Source organism: Petaurus breviceps, unplaced genomic scaffold (assembly GCF_028583685.1).
Source record: "Petaurus breviceps papuanus isolate PSGF00001 unplaced genomic scaffold, PetGlider_PUasm1.0 90919, whole genome shotgun sequence".
NCBI classification, from domain to species: domain Eukaryota; kingdom Metazoa; phylum Chordata; class Mammalia; order Diprotodontia; family Petauridae; genus Petaurus; species Petaurus breviceps.
In genome coordinates, this window is record NW_027187378.1 from 10867663 (window position 1) to 10885944 (window position 18282).

Genomic DNA, 18282 nt, shown 5'->3' on the forward strand with positions numbered 1-18282 from the left:
ATTAGTTTTGCTGTGAAAGCAAAAGGAAAAAACCGAAAAAGGTGAAAATAGTATGCTTCAATCCGCATTCAGACGTCATCAGTTCTTTTTTTGGATGTGGATAGCATTTTTCATCCCAGGTCTTTTGGAATTGTCTTGGATCATTGTATTGCTGAGAAGAGCTAAAATCAATCATGATGGATCATCAAACATGTTGCTGTATACAGTGTTCTGGTTCTTCTAGGAGCTTACATTCTAATGGAGGAAGACAGTACATAAAAGTGAGCTGAAAATGGGGAGTGGAATGGGGATAAGAGGTACCCCAGCATGGTCGTGGTGGCAAAGTTCAGAGAGTCAGAAGCAAAGCTGGACAAGGACTGGCCTGACTGGGTCCATCTTCAAAATGTAGTCATCCCCCCACTCCCCAGAAAGAAATTCACCAATGGAAAAAGAATGTGCTAGGGAGAGAAGGCAATGTAGTCATAGTCTGAAATCTAGAGCCTTCACAGGGTCTTCAAGGCTCTCTTTGACATCTCGGAGCAGGGTATTAAGAGACCTCAATTCCTGAGCTGTACAGGTCTCAGTGTGGTGATACCACTAATTGATGACTGCTGTCCTGTTTGCCAGCACTTTGTGATTGTCCTGTGGTTTTCCCATGGTATCCCTCTATTCATGCTTCCTCTAGACATGGGTTTTATTGCAGGCTAGATCTTTTGCATCTCTGGTGGCACAGGAATGCTACCCTGATGCTGATGCTGGCTTTGCTGGAGGGGCCCATTTTCCTATTGCTCATAGGATTCTGGCTCACATTTTGGGGTGGAAGAAGTCAGTTTCTGTAGTTTCTCACTGAATTTCTTGATCATCATTTGGTCTGATGGAAACTAAAGAGTTTTTGCTGGAATAGGTGTGTGGGAGCTATACTGTCTATCTCTCCAAGCACCTGTCTTAGCAAGAAATGTTACATTCTTTGATTTTTAAAAACATCTATGTAATTTTATCACTAAAATTAATGTAATGTAATTACAAAGTAATGTAGATGTTTTTCTATGTGCTAATTGGAATTATTCTGTAATAATTAGAGATGTTTTACCATTTGCTATAAAAGCTTTGAAAGGTTATTCTGAAAAAAAATGATGCCTTTCAAACAAAGGCTACCTATGATAAGGATTATAGGAAACATAGATGGATTAAATCTACCATTATTAACTCTAATCTGGACCCTTTTTAAAAAGTCTTATTGATACCATTTTCATATTTTCATTTTCAAATATCTCCTTTCTCTTCCCTATCCATTGAACCATCTCTTATAACAAAGATTAAAAAGAAAGGATATCAGTTCAGCAAAACCCACATATCAGTTAAGTTTATCAATATATGAAATATCTCATATCCATTGTTAATTCTACTAATGCAAAGAAAGGGAGGTAAGTATGCATTTTCTTAATTCTCTTTCAGGAAAAAGATCAGTCATTAGAATTATACATCATTCAAGGTTTGGGGGGGTAGTGTTTTTTCTATTTACATTATTGTAATTTATTTATATTTTGCTTTTTCAGCTGACTTCATTCTGCCTCAGTTTGTATAAATCTACCCCATTTCTCTGTATTCTTCATACTTATTCTTTGGTAATACTTGATTAAATTCCTATGGCATTTTGTCTACCTATTTTACAGCTGATGGTCATCTACTTGGTATAGATGTAGAGTTCTTTGCTACCACTGAAAGTACAGATAGGAATATTTTGTTGTGTGGTATCTTTCTACTTTTTGTCTTTTTTAAAATTTATATGCTTAGAAATTGAACCTCAGGCTCGAACAGTTTGGACATTTTACTCACTTTTTTAGTATAATTCCACATTGTTTTCTAAAGTGGTTGGACACTTAGCTCTACCAATGCTATCTCCATGTGCTGGTCTTTTGTAGCCCTTCAAACTTTGATTATTATCTTTTGTTACCTTTGCCTATTTGCTGAGTGTGGGATCAAACCTCAGGGATATTTGATATATTACTTATTTTAGTGATTTGAAGCGAATATCTGTTAGGGAATGGCTTTATTAATCCTGTTATATATCTTGGATTTCACATTCTTATCAAATTCAAATCCTTTTTTAAACTAATAGTTTTAATATCTTTACCAGACTTTTTACAAAAACTACCAACAAGAAACAAATTGGTTTGACTTTTATACTCTGAGTGGAAAGAAAGAGACGGGAGAGAAGAAAAAGGCAAAAAAAAATGGACAATTCATGAACTGAATATTATGCTCCTTTATAGCAATATTGCTATAAAGAAACATAGAACAAGGCAAAATAAGGTATATATTATGGCCACTGGATGAATTCTTGCCTATTTTTAGATACCTCTGCCAAAATATGGCAATGTAACTTCAACCTCACTTTTAACAGTCTTCGGAGTACATTGAAAAAGCATTAGGGTCATTAGCGGTGACTTGTGTTAAGTATAATTATGTCCTTGCCCAAGTAGAAACTAATTCAGCTGCCATTCTTTACTGTTTGTAGTCATCCAAGAAAAATTCTGAACACGTAATGCCTCAAATGTCTTTTCTAATGACTTGGTTGGTGGTTTGTGGGTTTTTTTTTTTTGTTTTTGTTACACTTAACTGTCTGGTAATTTTAGATTTGCATTGTTATAAGTCAAGTGAGTTGATACTTTGGTTTGAATGGCTCTTTGCATTTTGAAAAGAATTCATCTAGCTATTTGAAAACAGGAAAATTTATTTTCAAATGGGCATTTCTTTACAAAATAATCCCTACATAAATAATGCCTTTAATTTTCAAAGAACTTTCACAAGTGTTACTTTTGTGTTACAAATAGACCATAATAAAGTAAGTAATATGGTATCATTTAAAAGGGCAGTGACCTTAAAGACTCAAGAGAAACCTAGGTCAAATCCTAGCTGTGTGGAGTTAGGCAAAGTCAGCTTCTCTGTGCCTCATTTTTTCATCTGAAATGAGGTTGTTAATATTCATAGTATGTACCTCAAAGGGTTATTTTGAATAAAGAACTTTCCAGACATTAAAGTATAAACAGTTGATTGTATATAGCTAATGTGTCAAGTTTGGAGCTAGAATCAAAGTCTTCTTACAGGCCTCTGCTTAAAAAAATAAAATTTTTTGTTGAAAAACTTAACATTGAACATTAGTAAAGCCACCTAAATTTACTTAGTAAATATATTTACATTTAAATTAATTTTAATGAATGAAGCATCATAATATTTTTCACCTGCTCCCTCTAAGTCCCCATTAGAATTTTTTGTTCTCATGCTCTTTTTCTCTTACATGGACATAGTAATGTATTTTGTTTTTCTTTGCATTTTTTCATTAAAGTCTTCTTTAGGTATTTTTTGGTAGTTGTCCTTATAATTTACAGGTCTTAATTATACCTTGATTAGAAGGCAACATGACAAAGGATGGAGGACTGACCTTGGAGTCAGTGCTTTAGGATTCTTGTTTCTGACCCTTACAGCTTTGTGGTCATGAGCAAGTAAGTCATTTAACCTTTCAGTATCCCAGGCAGTTTTCTAAGATTATAAATTACTCTTTTGGGGGGGGGGGGAATGGGAGGACAATAGGGGTTAAGTGACTTGCCCAAGGTCACACGGCTAATTTTTGTGTTAAGTGTCTGAGGCCATATTTGACCTCAGGTCCTCCTGACTCCAGGGCTGGTGCTCTATTCACTGTGCCACCTAGCTGCCCTATAAATTACTCTTGAATTGCCAAGTCAGAAGTTTCCATGTTGAGAGTTTCCTGTGCCATTGAAATCATGTCTAGGCATCTTTCCCCTAAATATCCCATTGCATTAATGTTCACTTTATTTAATCTTTCTGCCATTGTTGGACATTTATGTATTTCCAGTTTTTTGTGATTATATGTTTCTTTGAAAATCTTTTGACAGCTAGCTCTTTGTTGTTTTTGATAATACGTGCAGGATATATTCCCAAGAATGAAACTGTTCTTTAAAGAGTATAATAATTTTTCTTTTACTTAGTACTGCTAGATTAAATCTCTTCAAAAAGATTTTTATTAGTTTATACTTATGCTATCAATGAATGGATTTAATCATGTTTTCACAATTCTGTTTTGTGCTGTTATTTTAATCTGTTTAATAGTTCTGTTAATTTAATCTGTTTAAAGCTATTTTTTTTGTATTAAGTTACCCTTCTAGTTATTTTCTCATTTCCATAGAAAATGTTTATTTTTGCCTAGTAGAATATAAACCCACTGTTTAGATGTTATTTTGCCTTTCACATAGGAGGCAGTTAAATGTTTTCCAAATTCAGTTACCTTTAAAGAGAGTGTGTTCATTTAGTTTTCTTTGATGTCTTTTTTTTTTTTTGTAATTCTTTGTTTTTATGCCCTGTCTAGATGATGAGGAAATGGAAGGAGATGGTGTTATAGACCCTGGAATAGAATATGTGCCCCCTTCTACAGCATCATCAAGCTCTGGGGCTATGGTGGGAGGGAGAAAGAAGGTCAAAGCACCTGAACAAATCAAGCAGGAGGTGGAGAGTGAGGAAGAGAAAACAGAACGGATGGAAGCTGATAGTGAAGACACTGAAGATTCAAGTGCATCTTTACAAACAAGAATGAGAGAAAAGAGGAAGCCACAACTAGAGAAAGACAGTAAACCAAAAGGGCCCAAATATACACCCATTAGCATTTATGAAGAAAAACTCCTCCTGAGGAGGCTTGAGGCCTGCCCCAGTGCTGTGCTCGTGACTCCAGAAGCTAGGAGGCTAAAGCGAAAATTGATTGTCAGGCAAGCCAAGAGAGAGAGAGGATTACCTCTTTTTGACTTGGACCAGGTTGTTAATGCTGCCCTTCTTTTCGTTGATGGTATCTATGGAGCCAAAGATGGAGGAGCATCCAGAATTCCAGCTGGACATGCCACATACAGAACAACCTGTCAGGACTTCAGAATCCTTGACCGTTATCAGGTGAGTGGTACCAGATGCAGAGAACCAGTAAAATACTTTAACTGGGCAAATTCTGGTTTTTTATAGCTTGTGTACTGTAGAAGGATTGCTGTAGAAAAGGATACATTTTTTTAAATGACTGAACTTTTGGGGCGACTAGGTGGTACAGTGAATAGAGCACCAGCCCTGGAGTCAGAAGGACCTGAGTTCAAACCCAGCCTCAAACATTTAACACTTACTAGCCATGTGACCTTAGGCAAGTCACTTAACCCCAACTGCCCTGCATTCTCCCCTCCAAAAAGCAAAAAAAAAAATTTGATTGAACTTTTTGGAAATTTTCTAACATTTTAATTGCTACATTGTTTTGATGCGGCAGATGTGTCCTGATTTTTGAACATTTAACTCACTCCATATTTCCTGAAAATAGTAAAATGAAGCTGTTTAATGGTATAAGCATGACTGATAATACATTTCACTTTCTATATAGAACATAGGACGGATTACAACCCATATATAATTTAGTGAGCAAATTTTCAAAGTTGTATGCAGCTCAGGCTGAATGAATTGTCTGTGGTTATATGGCTCCTATACTCATTAAGGCTAAGCTTCTTGAGATCAGGAACTGTTTTTCACTTTTCTTGGTATCCTCAGTGCTTATCGTAGTGCCTGGAAACAGTGCTGGTTGACTATTGATTATAGGAGGCAGGATTTGAACATAGGTCTTCCTGAAGATCAGTATTCTGTCTACTGTACCACAGCACCTCCTGCATATATTGTTTTCTCTCCTTTTTCAGCATTATAAGTTCTCTTTTGTATTTTGGACACATACCCAGCGTTCTTCATTGCAGCTAATAGTCACTAAGGATTGCTGTTAATGTCTCCTTCTTTATAGTGAGAATATCATGTATCAACTAGTAAGCACCTCCTGTGTTCAAGTAAGTATGTTAGGCCTTTGGAATCAAAAAGAAATCTCAGAAAACTTGGAGATGTATTTGAGGAGATAGGCAATATGAAAAGGATAACAGATGTTAAGTGCCAGTTGAGTGGTACAAGCAGTAAATGCTGTAGGACTTCAGAGGAGGGATAAAAAATTAAGTGTAATTTAGGTGACTTTGGTACAAGGTTTTCAAAAAAAAAAATTAGTGATTAAAGCATAAGCTAGAGACTATTTTCCAGCCTAAGAGCATGGCTGCTGTATAGAAATGGCCCTTATTGCTAAGCTTTACCCTCATGCTTTAGGAAATTACCTTATAAAAATCATGAGTTGAGTTTCTATGCTATAAAACCATAATAGCTCAAGTCTCTATGACTCAGAGTGCATTGTAGTAACAGTGAGGACAGAATATTTCTCATTTGTATTCTTAAGAAAATATATGAAATATACTCCTTCAGTTACAATGCTTTCCTAAAGGCACAAGACTTGTGTCTTGTACAACCTTTTAACTTTTCTTTGGTGTGTGCCCTCTTTATGGCAACATTTATCTGCTTTCTACAATAGAAATTTGTTTTAGACACATTAATGTATATCAAGACTAGGGTTGGTGTTTTTTTCAAGTTGGAGAACATAATCTACATGCATTCATTAAATGCCAGGCATGGTGCTAGGTATTGGGGTTTCTGAAACAGGAGGAGGACAGTCCCTACCTTCATGGAACTTCCATTTTACTGTCTGGTTAGGAAATTGGGAATACTTCAGGCTAGAAAATATTGAAGTATAGATTGTATTTAAAAACACACACATGGGGGTGGCTAGGTGGCCCAGTGAATAGAGCACCAGCCCTGGAGTCAGGAGGACCTGGGTTCAAATGTGGCCTCAAACACTTAACATAAAAATTAGCTGTGTGACCTTGGGCAAGTCACTTAGCCCCAATTGCCCTACCTTCCTCCCTCCAAAAAAAAAGCACGCGCACACAAGTGTTGGGGATGGCGGAAGGGGGACATTGACAGCTAGGGGAACTAGAAGACCTAGAAAAAAAAAGTCAACAACTTGGTCAGAAAATTCATGTGTCCTCAGCTGTGCTTAACCCCTAATTCTAGTCTGGCTAATGCAATCAACCTGTAAATGATGTTTTCTTTGTTATTGTCATACAGTTGTTTGAGTCCTATCACACTCTTTGTGACTCCATTTGGGATTTTCTTGACAAAGGTACTGGAGTGATTTGCCATTTACTTCTCTACCTCATTTTACATGTGAAAAAACTGAGGCCAACAGGATTAAGTAACTTGTCAACAGTCACACAGCTAATAAGTGTCTGAGGCCAGATTTGAACTCAGTAAATGGAATTGAGTATGTAGTCTTTATCTGTATTGTGTAGGGCTAGAATGGATAGAAATCTAATGGGGTTAGGAGAAATGTAATGAAATTATGCCAGTTTGTTAATCTCTGTAATTGAGGATTTAAAAACACAGGCAGAAATTAGAATGATAGTTGCTATAGCAAGTATAATTCTAACCTCTTTTAAAAACACTAATTTTTTTTCAGTTAATAGCAAGAGTATCACTTTAAAATTTTGGAATGTTTTATTCTGAAATATTTGCAGTGGAGTTTTTCTTCCATAGAATTTTAATATCAAGATAATCTATAAAGTCTGCAAGATCCTTAAGTTTTTCAGATGGGGAACACAAAAGGACTTAAGTTTTCTGGTTCCAGAAAAAAACTTTTAGTTTAATTGCTGATCTATACTTTTAGAAATTTTATTGTATAACAAATTTGTCTTTATCTTAGACTGCCTTGCCATCCAGAAAAGGGTATCGACATCAGACGACTAAATTTTTATCCCGATTGGTAGGATCAGAAGATATGGCAGCAGACCATAGTATTGTCAGCCCTTATACTTCTCGGGTTTTGAAACCTTATATCAGGTATATGTCAATAGAGGTTTAATGTCATGTTTGTCATTGAAAGTGATCCTTGTCTCCCTTTTTACCTTGTCAGTTTGTTTTCAGCATGGAGTCTATAAAGGCAATGGAGGTGAAGGAGATTTTCTAAGTAAAAGTGAAGGTGGCTTTATTTTTGAACTATTCATTCATTTAAAGGCCAGACTTCATCATTTCTTTCTCATCCTCTTTTTTTTCTTTTTGTCACTTGGTCCTCTTCCTTAATTTTCATTACTGACCTCTTCTAGTTTTTTATTTTAGTAGTTCCCCTGATCTCTCTCATTTCATTCTTAATACTTTTGAAGGAGAAAGGGTTCGAACACACGGCCAAGTTTCAGTCATACTTTGCACTATTAAAACTTATCTAGCAATACGACTTTAACTTGAAGCCAACATGAATCCTGCTGTTCTATTTAGTGTCCTACTCTTTTTTGTTTGTTTTTAATTGAATACTGTGCTTATTTTTAGTTTACACCTTTCATTTCCACAAGATTTTGAGTTACAAATTTTCTCCCCATCTTTCCCCTATCCACCACCCCAATAATGTCCTACTCTTACTGGCATATAAAGCAAGAAAAGCATTATTATGTGGCAAGGTAGGGCAGCATAATCCTCTGAGATTATCCCATAGGATTCTCCCATTGTAGTGAATAAGAACTCTAGATTGTGAGAGGTCCTCAGCAAACATAAAATGGTATATTTTCAGGTTTCACTCACTTGCCATGTCTATACCTGAAAGCAAAAAAGATAGATTGGGATGTGAGAGTCAGAAAATCTTGAGAAAGAAATATAGAATAAAATTATTTAGATATTCTGATTTTTTCCAAACAAGAGATTTTAAAAAGGATTTGGGGATTTTAACTTTCAGTCCAAAAGAGTCAGAGTAATAGTTAACTTTAAAATGAGGTCAATAAAAGTCCTTTTATTAAAATTCTTAGTTTTTGCATGGTTCTGGCTATTTAATGATAGGAAATAAAGTTGTAGGGAGGTATAGAGCAGCATCCTACTTTAGTGCCTAACTGGACAATACTAATATCGTAAAAAACACCATTGTAGTTTATAACAATGGGCTCTATTGTTGGAATAGGCAGAGCAAAAAGAAGTTGAATGAATTAATAATTTCTTTTTTTTTTTTTTTAAAGCAATCGGGGTTAAGTAACTTGCTCAAGGTTACACGGCCAGTTATTTCTGGGTGTGGTGCTGAGTATCTGAGCCCAGATTTGATCCAGGTCATCCCGACACTGGAGCTGGTGCTCTTACTCACTGAGCCACCTGGCCTCCCCTAATTAATAATTTCTTAATCTCTAGAATTGGTCATCTTAGGGATGGAGACATTCACTGAGCAGGAAAAAACTTGAGTCTGTGTTATTTGTGCCCCACTTATTCTGTGGTTGTATGATTTTTAATTTCTCAGTCTTCAGTTTGACTTTTCTTAACCTTTGTCCCATTCTAAGTTAATGGGACAAAAATTTCCTTAAAAGACGTTTTGAGTGTATTATTTGCATGCTGTTTTTCAGTTTAAAAAGGACAATATTATTTCTGTTGTCAATTTTTTTATTACCTCAGCCCAATAAAGAAGAGGAGATTATCTTGAATTTTCAAACGTGACATTTTCTAGCATGTTTTATGATCATCAAATAGCGTACAATAATCAAGGATTTTTTTTTCATGGTGGTGTTACTTTGTGTTTTCTTCCTTTGATATTGGGAGGCGTGATTATGAATCAAAACCTCCTAAGCTTCAGCTATTGGCCGAGATACGTTCCTATCTACATAAGAATGATGCCAATTGGAAACCAGAGCCTGAAGCACCAATTGATTACTGCTACGTTCGTCCAAATCACATCCCAACGATAAATTCTATGTGTCATGAATTTTTCTGGCCTGGTAAGATACTCTGATCTGTAGTTAACATTTCTTTGTTCTTCACTAAATCAAATATTGTTCTAAGTCTTTCTTTAATAGATAAATTTTGTAGTATCATTGTTAAAAAACTGAAAATCATAGAATGTTAAATTTGGGAGGAAGCTAATACCCAGAGAGGTAAAATGACTGTCTAGGATCATTCAGTAGAAGAGCTAAGACCTAATTCAGCTTTCCTGATTCCCAGCCCTGCACTATACTCCTTCAGACTTGTGCTCATCTTTTATTTTTCTGAGATTAAACAAAAAAAAAAACCAGTTAAAACAATAGCTTTGTTTGGTTCCCATGACTTGTCTCTCTGCCTTTAGAATATGTTTCATCCTGTTTTAACAGCCACATGATCTTAAGAGACTACCTGCAAAAGCTGTGTAATTCACCCTCTGCCTAAGCCTTGTTCTTGTTCATCTAGGCCAATGTCTCTAAATCAGATAACATCTCTCAGCATCAGCAGATTACTCATTTGTATCAGTTGTGACATTTTTTGTTTTCTACTTCATAGGACCATAGATTTAGAGCTGGAAGGGACCTTTACATGTCATCTAGTCCAACCCTCTTTACAGATGAGGAAACTGAGGTCCAGACAGGGTAAGTGGCTTGCCCGAGGTCACATAGGTAGTGAGCCAAAGCTGGGATTCAGACCTGATCCTTTTGCCTCCAAATCTGGCATTCTTTACACTGATCCTGCTGCCTCCCAAATTATGCTTAATGATTGAACTGTCCTAGAACATGTGAGCAAGTATAATATGCAATAAGGAGTGATAGGGACAAAGAAGAAATACAAAGTACTCCAGGAATATTTGAAGAGGAAGAGAAACTATCAGCTAAGGAAAACAAGGATACATAGAGAGTTGGTTCTCTGGAACTGAATCTTGAAGGAACATAATAACTCACATTTATGTAGCACTTGAAGGTTTGAAAAGTGCTTTTCTTTTTCTAATTTTTTCCAATTTATTTATTTTTAGTTTCCAATATTCATTTCTACAAGATTTTTGAGTTAAAAATTTTTCTCTCTGTTTTTCCCCTACCCCAAAATGCCAAGCCTATTGAATACCCCTTCCCCCAATCTGTTCTCTTTTATATCCTCTCCCACAAACCCCCCAACTTTCTAGTAGGGCAAGATGAATTTGTATACCCCAATGCTTGTATATCTTATTTCCCAGTTGCATGTACAAAAACAATTATTTTTTTAACATCGGTTTTTAAAACTTTGAGTTCAAGATTTTTTTCCTTCTTCCCTTCTCACCCACCCCCACTGTGAAGATAAGCAATTCAATATAGGTTGTACATGTGTATTACCCAAATCATTTCCATAGTAGTTACATTGTGAAAGACTTAATTCCCTCCATCTTATCCTGCACCCCTCCCCCACTTATTCTAATTTTCTCCTTTGACCCTGTCCCTTTTCAAAAGTATTTACTTCTAATTACCCTCTCCCCTAATCTTTCCTCCCTTCTGTCATCCCCCTCTTACCTCTTTCCCTCCTATTTTCCTGGAGGATAAAATACCCAATTGAGTGTGTATGTTATTCCCTCCTTAAGCCAAATTCAATGAAAGTTAGGTTGACCCATTCCCTTTTACCTCCCTGCTCTTCCCCTCCATTGTAACAGTTTTCTCTTGCCTCTTTTATATGAGATAATTTACCCTATTCTATCTCTCCCTTTCTCCTTCTCCTAATATATTCCTCTCCTCGTCATACTATTTTTAGATATCCCTTCCTATTCAACTCATCCTGTGCCCTCTGTCTATGTATACATGTACATACATATACATACACTCACATATATATTTATACATATACCCTCCTATACATGTATGTATGTATACATATATATGCATTTTTTTTTCCCTTCAACTATCCTCATGCTGAGAAAAGTCTCATGAGTTAAAATTATAGATTTTCCATATAGGAATGTAAATAGTTCATCTTTAATAAGTTCCTTATGATTTCTTTTTCCTGTTTACCTTCTCATGCTTCTTGTATTTGAAAGTCAAATTTTCTGTTCAGCTCTGGTTTTCTCATCAAAAATACTTGAAAATCCTCTATTTTATTGAATGACCATATTTTTCCCTGAAGCATTCCCTAAAACTCATTTTTACTGGGTAGGTGATTCTTGGTTTCAGTCCTAGTTTCTTTGAACTCCAGAATATTATATTCCAAGCCCTTCTATCCCTCAATGTAGAAGCTGCTAGGTCTTGTGTTATCCTGATTGTGTTTCCACAATACTCAAATTGTTTCTTCCTGACTCTTGGAATATTTTCTCCTTGGCCTGGGAACTCTGGAATTTGGCTAGAATATTCCTAGGAGTGTTCTTTTAGGGATCTTTTCCAAGAGGCAATCAGTGAATTCTTTTCATTTCTATTTTTCCTTTTGGTTCTAGAATATAAGGACAATTTTGCTTGATAATTTGTTGAAGGACGGTGTCTAGGCTCTTTTTTGATCATGGCTTTCAGGTAATCCAATAATTTTTTAATTCTCTCTCCTGGATCTATTTTCCAGGTCAGTGGTTTTTCCAGTGAGATATTTGACATTGCGTTCTATTTTTTCATTTGTTTGGCTCTGTTTTATAGTATCTTGATTTCTCATAAAGTCATTAGCTTCCAATTACTCCAGTCTAATTTTGAAGGAATTATCCTCTTCAGTAAGTTTTTGACATTCCTTTTCCATCTGGCAAATGTGGCTTTTTAAGGCATTCTTCTCCTCAATGGCTTTTTGGGCCTCTTTTGCCAGTTAAGTTAGTCTATTTTTTTTTTTTGAGCAATCGGGGTTAAGTAACTTGCTCAAGGTTACACAGCCAGTTATTTCTGGGTGTGGTGCTGAGCGTCTGAGCCTGGGATTCGATCTCCAGGTCGTCCCAACACTGGAGCCGGTACTCTTACTCGCTGAGCCACCTGGCCGCCCCTAAGCAATTGGGGTTAAGTAACTTGCTCAAGGTTACACGGCCAGGTGTTTCTGGGTGGGTGCTAAGTATCTGAGCCCGGGATTCCATCTCCAGGTCTTCTCAACACTGGAGCCGGTGCTCTTACTTGCTGTGCTACCTGGCCGCCTTGAGTTAGTCTATATTTTTAAGGTGTTATTTTCTTCAGTCAGGCTCTTGACTTGATTTTCTTGTATCATTCTCATTTCTCTTCCCAATTTTTCCTCCACTTCTCTTTCTTGGTTTTCAAAATCTTTCTTGAGCTCCTCCATGGCCTATAAGCAGTTCATGTTCTTCTTGGGGGCTTTTGATGCAGGAGTTCTGACTTTATTGTCTTCTTCTTGTTCCATGCTTTGATCCTTTTTGTCCCCAAAAAAGAAATCTGTGATAGGATTGAGTTTCCTCTGCTTGCTCATGTTGCCAGTCAGTTACTTGACTTTTGAAAAGTTCTTTGCCATGGTAGAACTTTGCTTCTAGAGTAGAGGGAGCTTTGTCCCAAATTGCTGGGGTTTTCACAGCTGCTTGGAGCTATTAGGAGGGCGCCCTCTCTGCAGCCCCCATAGGCTCTGGCACCTGGCCACAAACCCCAGGACTACCACCCAAGACCACAATCCAGATCGAAGCAGGTTAAAGCAAGAGTGATTACTTTTCCAGTGGTGGCGTGGTCCCCCTATGATCTGCAGGCCAGGGGCCCGTGAGGCAGCTATGCTGCAGCAGCAGCACCTCCACAGTGTCTCGTCCCCGGGAGCCAGTGGCCAAACCATGCTTTTCTGTCCCTGTTCTCCTCCCACCCCCCAGCATTCCAACAGAGTTCCACACTGACCTTTTATTTTGTCTTTGGCAATTATGGGTTGAAAAGTCTGGAAACCACCACAGCTGCTGGTGCTTCACTCTCCTGAAGTCTGCTCATTCAGGCCACCCTGGGGCCAGAACTGTGGGGCTCCTGCGGGACTGTGGTTGACTCCCAGCTCTGTGCAATAGACCCTTCCTGTCCACCTGCCAGGCTGCCTTCAGTGGGAGATTTGTTTCTCTCTGTCGCTTTGTGGGTTCTGTAGCTCTAAAATTTGATTTGAGTAATTTTTTTACATGTTTTGGAGGTGGTGGGAGTGGGAGCCGCACAGAGGTCCTGTTTCTACTCCACCATCTTGGCTCCACTCCCAAAGTGCTTTTCTTACAGCAACCTTGGGAAATAGGTATTACAAGCAATGATATCCCCATTTTACATATGAGAAACTGAGGCTTAAAGAGGTGTCGCCAATTAAAATGTAAGGTTCTCAAGGGCAGGGACTAATTTTTTGTTGTTGTTTGTTTCTCCAGCATTTAGCACAGTGCCTGTCATATTAAGCACTTAATTGATAGGTTAGTTGCCTTGCTTAAGATAAAAAAGTGTCAGAACAACGCTTTGAAGTCAGTTCTTTCCACTCTACCATCCTGCCTCTCAGGATTCTAAAACATGGAGATAAGAAGAAATGATTTCCAGGCATGGAGGGAGACAGACTGGACAGAGGTTAGTGGTGATATGTCAAGTTCAGTTCAGCTAGAGTGTAGAATTCATTACGGTGAGTGATGTGAGATTATGTCAGAAAGATAGGTTAGAGTTAGGTTGTAGAGGACCTAACCTTTTTCTCAGATCCATTTATCTAGCCCTACCCTTTCTCTTTCCCTGTAGTCCTAAACTCATGATGTCTGTCAACAACTCATTCTCTTTCTTTTTGAGGACAACATCATCCTTCTAGACCCTCCCCATATTGGATCTGTTGACTTGACTAGGCCTGCTTAGTTCATGTTTGCAGTGTCTCTTGAGCAAACCAGGTTCTTTCCCCTGACACTGTCACCACTCTGGTGAAGGACCTCATTTCCTCATTACTTTGATTAACCCAAATGCCTACTGGTAGGTCTTCCTTCCTCAAGTCTCTTCCCACTCTAGTCCACCTTCCTTTCATTCTTTTTTAAATTTTTATTTATTTTTTTATTTTTGGAGGGGGGAGGGCAGGGCAGTTGGGGTTAAATGACTTGCCCAAGGTCACACAGCCAGTAAGTGTTAAGTGTCAGGCTGATTTGAACTCATGTCCTCCTGACTCCAGGGCTGGTGCTCTGTTCACTGGGCCACCAGCCGCCCCCTCCCTTCATTCTTTAAAGTGATTTTCCTAAACTCTAGGTCAGTCCATCTTATTCCCGTACTCTGTAAATTTCAGTGGCTTCCCATTTATTGCCTCCAGTACCAAATACGAAATGCCTCTTTTGACATTCCAAGCCCTTTATAACCTGCCCTTTTCCTCCCTTATAGTCTTCTATCCTCCTGCCTGTTTCATGTGTTCAACAAACAAAACACTCCATATCTTGATTCTAGGTATTGTCTCCATTGCCTGGAATGCTCTCTTTCCTCATCTTTGCTTGCTGTTATCCCTGGCTACCTTTAAATCCTAACTAAAATCCCGTTTTCTACAGGAAGCCTTTATCAACCCCTCTTCATTTAATCTTTGATTTCCATCTGTTAATTATTTCTTATTTATCCTATATATATAGCTTGTTTGAACATATTTGTTTGTTATCTCCCCCATTAGATTGTGAGCTTATTGAAGGCAGAAACTGTTTTTTGTTTTTGTTTTTGTTTGCTTTTTGGAGGGCAATTGGGGTTAAATGACTTGCCCAAGGTCACACGGCTAGTTTTTGTGTTGTGTCTGAGGCCGGACTTGAACCCAGGTCCTCCTGACTCCAAGGCCGGTGCTCTATTCATTGTGCCACCTAGCCGCCCCTGGAACTGTCTTTTTCTATCCCCATCACTTAACACAATACCCGGCACATAATAGTGTTCAATAAATACTTATTGACTGACTTTTTTATACTTCTCTCCTTTAACCCCCACCATTAGCTTATGTATTTCTGTAAGTGGCACCACCATCCTCCTGCTCTCCAAGTTTCCAAGTTCCCAGTCTAGATGTATATAATTCTCAACTCTTCACTTGAACTTTACTCCTTTTGTCTACTCTTTTGCTAAGTCATGTCCCTTCTACTCTTGTAACATCTGTATACATTTCCTCCTCTATTCACATAGCCACCTCCCTGGGGTAAGCTCTCATCACCTCCTTCAGGGACTATTGCTGTTACCTTCTAATTGGTTTTCGTGCTTCACATCTCTCCTCACACCAAAGTAGGGTGAAAGTCTGACCATGCTATCTTCCTACTTGATAAATTCCACTTGCTTCCTATTACTCTCAAGATTGAATTTAAAGTGGTCTGTTTGACTTTTAAAGACCTTGATAACTTTAACCCTTCTTGACTTCCCAGTATTGCAGTTTGCTCCCTCACAGTGACGCTGGCCACTTTGTGATGCATACTACACACCATCTCTCCTGCATTCATCCATCCTGCATTTTCACTGCCTGTCCCCTGTGCCTACAGTTCTCTCCTTTCTCCATTTCTTGGCTTCCCTGACTTCCTTCAAGATTCAACCCAAATCCTACCTTCTACGAGAGGTCTTTCCTATTCTCTCTCACCCCATACGTTCCATCCCTCTGAGTTTGCTTCCTATTTCCCCAGTGTTTGTCTTATACATATATGTATGCATACGTACATATAGAGAGGTATGTCTGTACACACAGAACTATGTGTCTTACATAAATGCTTGCATGTTGTCTCCCTCATTAGAACATGAGCTTCCGTAGGTCAGGGACTGCGCTTTTACCTTTCTTTATATCTCCAGGACTTAGAATAATGCCTCAAACGTACTGACAACATAATAAATTATTGTTGACTGACTGGATTTCTAAAAGTCTTGTCATTTCTTTTAGAGAGAGTAGGGAAGCACAATTTTTCAGCAAGCAGAGGAATGACTTAGACATTTGAAAAGGTTGTAATCCCAATAATATGAAGTATAGATTGGAAAAGGGGGAGACACATGGAAAGGGGGCTATTAATAATTCTTTCTGAAGAGTGGTGAAGACTTGGACTAGAGCAATGGCAATGTTAATGAAGAAAAGGAAATGGAAGAGAGGGTGTTGTAGAAAGGGCATAAGTTTTCAGCTGATCAGATGTGGAGGTTGAGGGAAGACTCCAAGATTTCCAGAGTTGGGTAACTCCAGGGGTTGATAGTACCTTTAGTAGACGAATTTGAGGAGGAGGGAAATTGGGGGATGGGTAGACACAGTAAGTTCAACTTTTCTGCACTTGGATTTGAGGGACCAACAGGATATCTAAGTGGAAATGAACAGTTGACATGAGAAAATAATAGGAGACACTAGGGCAGTATATATAGACTTGGTAGTCATCTTTGCAGAGGTGACAACTTAAATGTGAACTAATTAATATTAATAAGGAGGAGAGAAATTGGTCCACCACTCTCACTCCTGTCAAATGTGACATAATTCAGAGCCTCCCCTGAGTTAAGCATATGATTGGCTGAAACTCAGGCTTTGATTCTAGTTCCAACTCTGACCTTGTAACCTTGGGCAAATGACTTCACCTCTCTGGGCCTCAGTTTTCTCATCCCTAATATGAGGAGGTCAGATTAGAATATCCCTAAAGTCCTTTTTAACTCTAATACTTTTTTTTTTGTTCGGTTTGGCTTTCTAAAGCTTTTTGGTACTTTATCCTTTCTGTTTTCACACAGAATTCATTAAAGTCTCTAGAGTTAATTTTTATGTTTTGAATTATTATATTCTGTGTTTTTATCATGTAAGTATAGGTTTTTTCATTAATTTCCAAGTTATTGTATTTTGAATACTTGATATATAAGATTTGCTCTTAGTTGCCCTGTCTTAAGTTCCATTTGTTTTCTGTCTTTAGGTATTGACTTGTCAGAATGCCTTCAGTATCCAGATTTCAGTGTTGTTGTTCTATATAAGAAAGTCATTATTGCCTTTGGCTTCATGGTTCCTGATGTGAAGTATAATGAAGCTTATATATCATTTCTGTTTGTTCATCCTGAATGGAGGAGAGCAGGAATTGCAACTTTTATGATTTATCATCTTATTCAGGTAATTTATCCTTATTTATAATAGAGTGGAATGGAAAAGCATTAAGCAATTATATTAATGTACCCAAACACTGCACCTAATATGCTAGAGATAAATAAAAATAGGAAAACAAGGCAGTATCTGCCCCCAAGGAGCTTATATCCTGATTAAAGGAAAGCACACATATAGGTAAGTACAACTGTTGTTTTGTTTGTCCTTTGTTTTAGAAGAGGACCCTGGCATCAGGGAAATGATGACATAACTTGAAGTTGATTGATCTGACGGAGGGGTGTCTGTGCAAGGTCACCTGCTTCACTCTTTTATCCAGAGCCATCTGGGTCTAGTGGCCTGATATTCATCAGGATGCAAGGGAGACCCAGGCCCTTTTAGGCTAAGGCCTTTTAAGTTCTCACTTTGAGATAACACCCATTCGGTGAATAGGCCTCCTTAAGAGGTGAGTCAAGGGATGGCCTCTTTAATTAAAAAAAATAATCAAACTCAGTATTACAAGATTTGTTTAGGAGCCTTGAGAGGCTAAAGTGACTTGTCCAAGGTCACATGGCTTGTAAGTGTTAAGTGTCTGAGGCTGGCTTTGAACTCAGGTCCTCCTGACTGGTGTTATATTCCCTGTGCCACCTAGCTGCCCCCTATAATTCTTTATTGTATTAGGTAGGTGCCTAGTATTTTATGATGGTCAGA

At 37.9% G+C, this 18282-nt stretch overlaps 1 protein-coding gene across 3 annotated transcripts in view; it reads left to right on the forward strand.

The window, feature by feature from the left end:
- KAT14 (lysine acetyltransferase 14) overlaps positions 1-18282 on the forward strand; it is a 66254-nt gene that overhangs the window by 20294 nt on the left and 27678 nt on the right. For 2 of the 3 annotated variants that reach the window (XR_011165962.1, XM_069075469.1), the window contains exons 6-9: positions 4364-4935; positions 7640-7776; positions 9502-9677; positions 17414-17604. Coding sequence is in view for 1 of the 3 variants with exons in the window: in XM_069075469.1 (XP_068931570.1) it covers positions 4364-4935; positions 7640-7776; positions 9502-9677; positions 17414-17604 (1076 nt within the window). In the remaining 2 variants the exon portion in view is untranslated. Of the gene's footprint in view, positions 1-4363; positions 4936-7639; positions 7777-9501; positions 9678-10212; positions 10299-17413; positions 17605-18282 lie in introns of those variants that run through there. The other variant, XR_011165963.1, reaches the window with a different exon arrangement.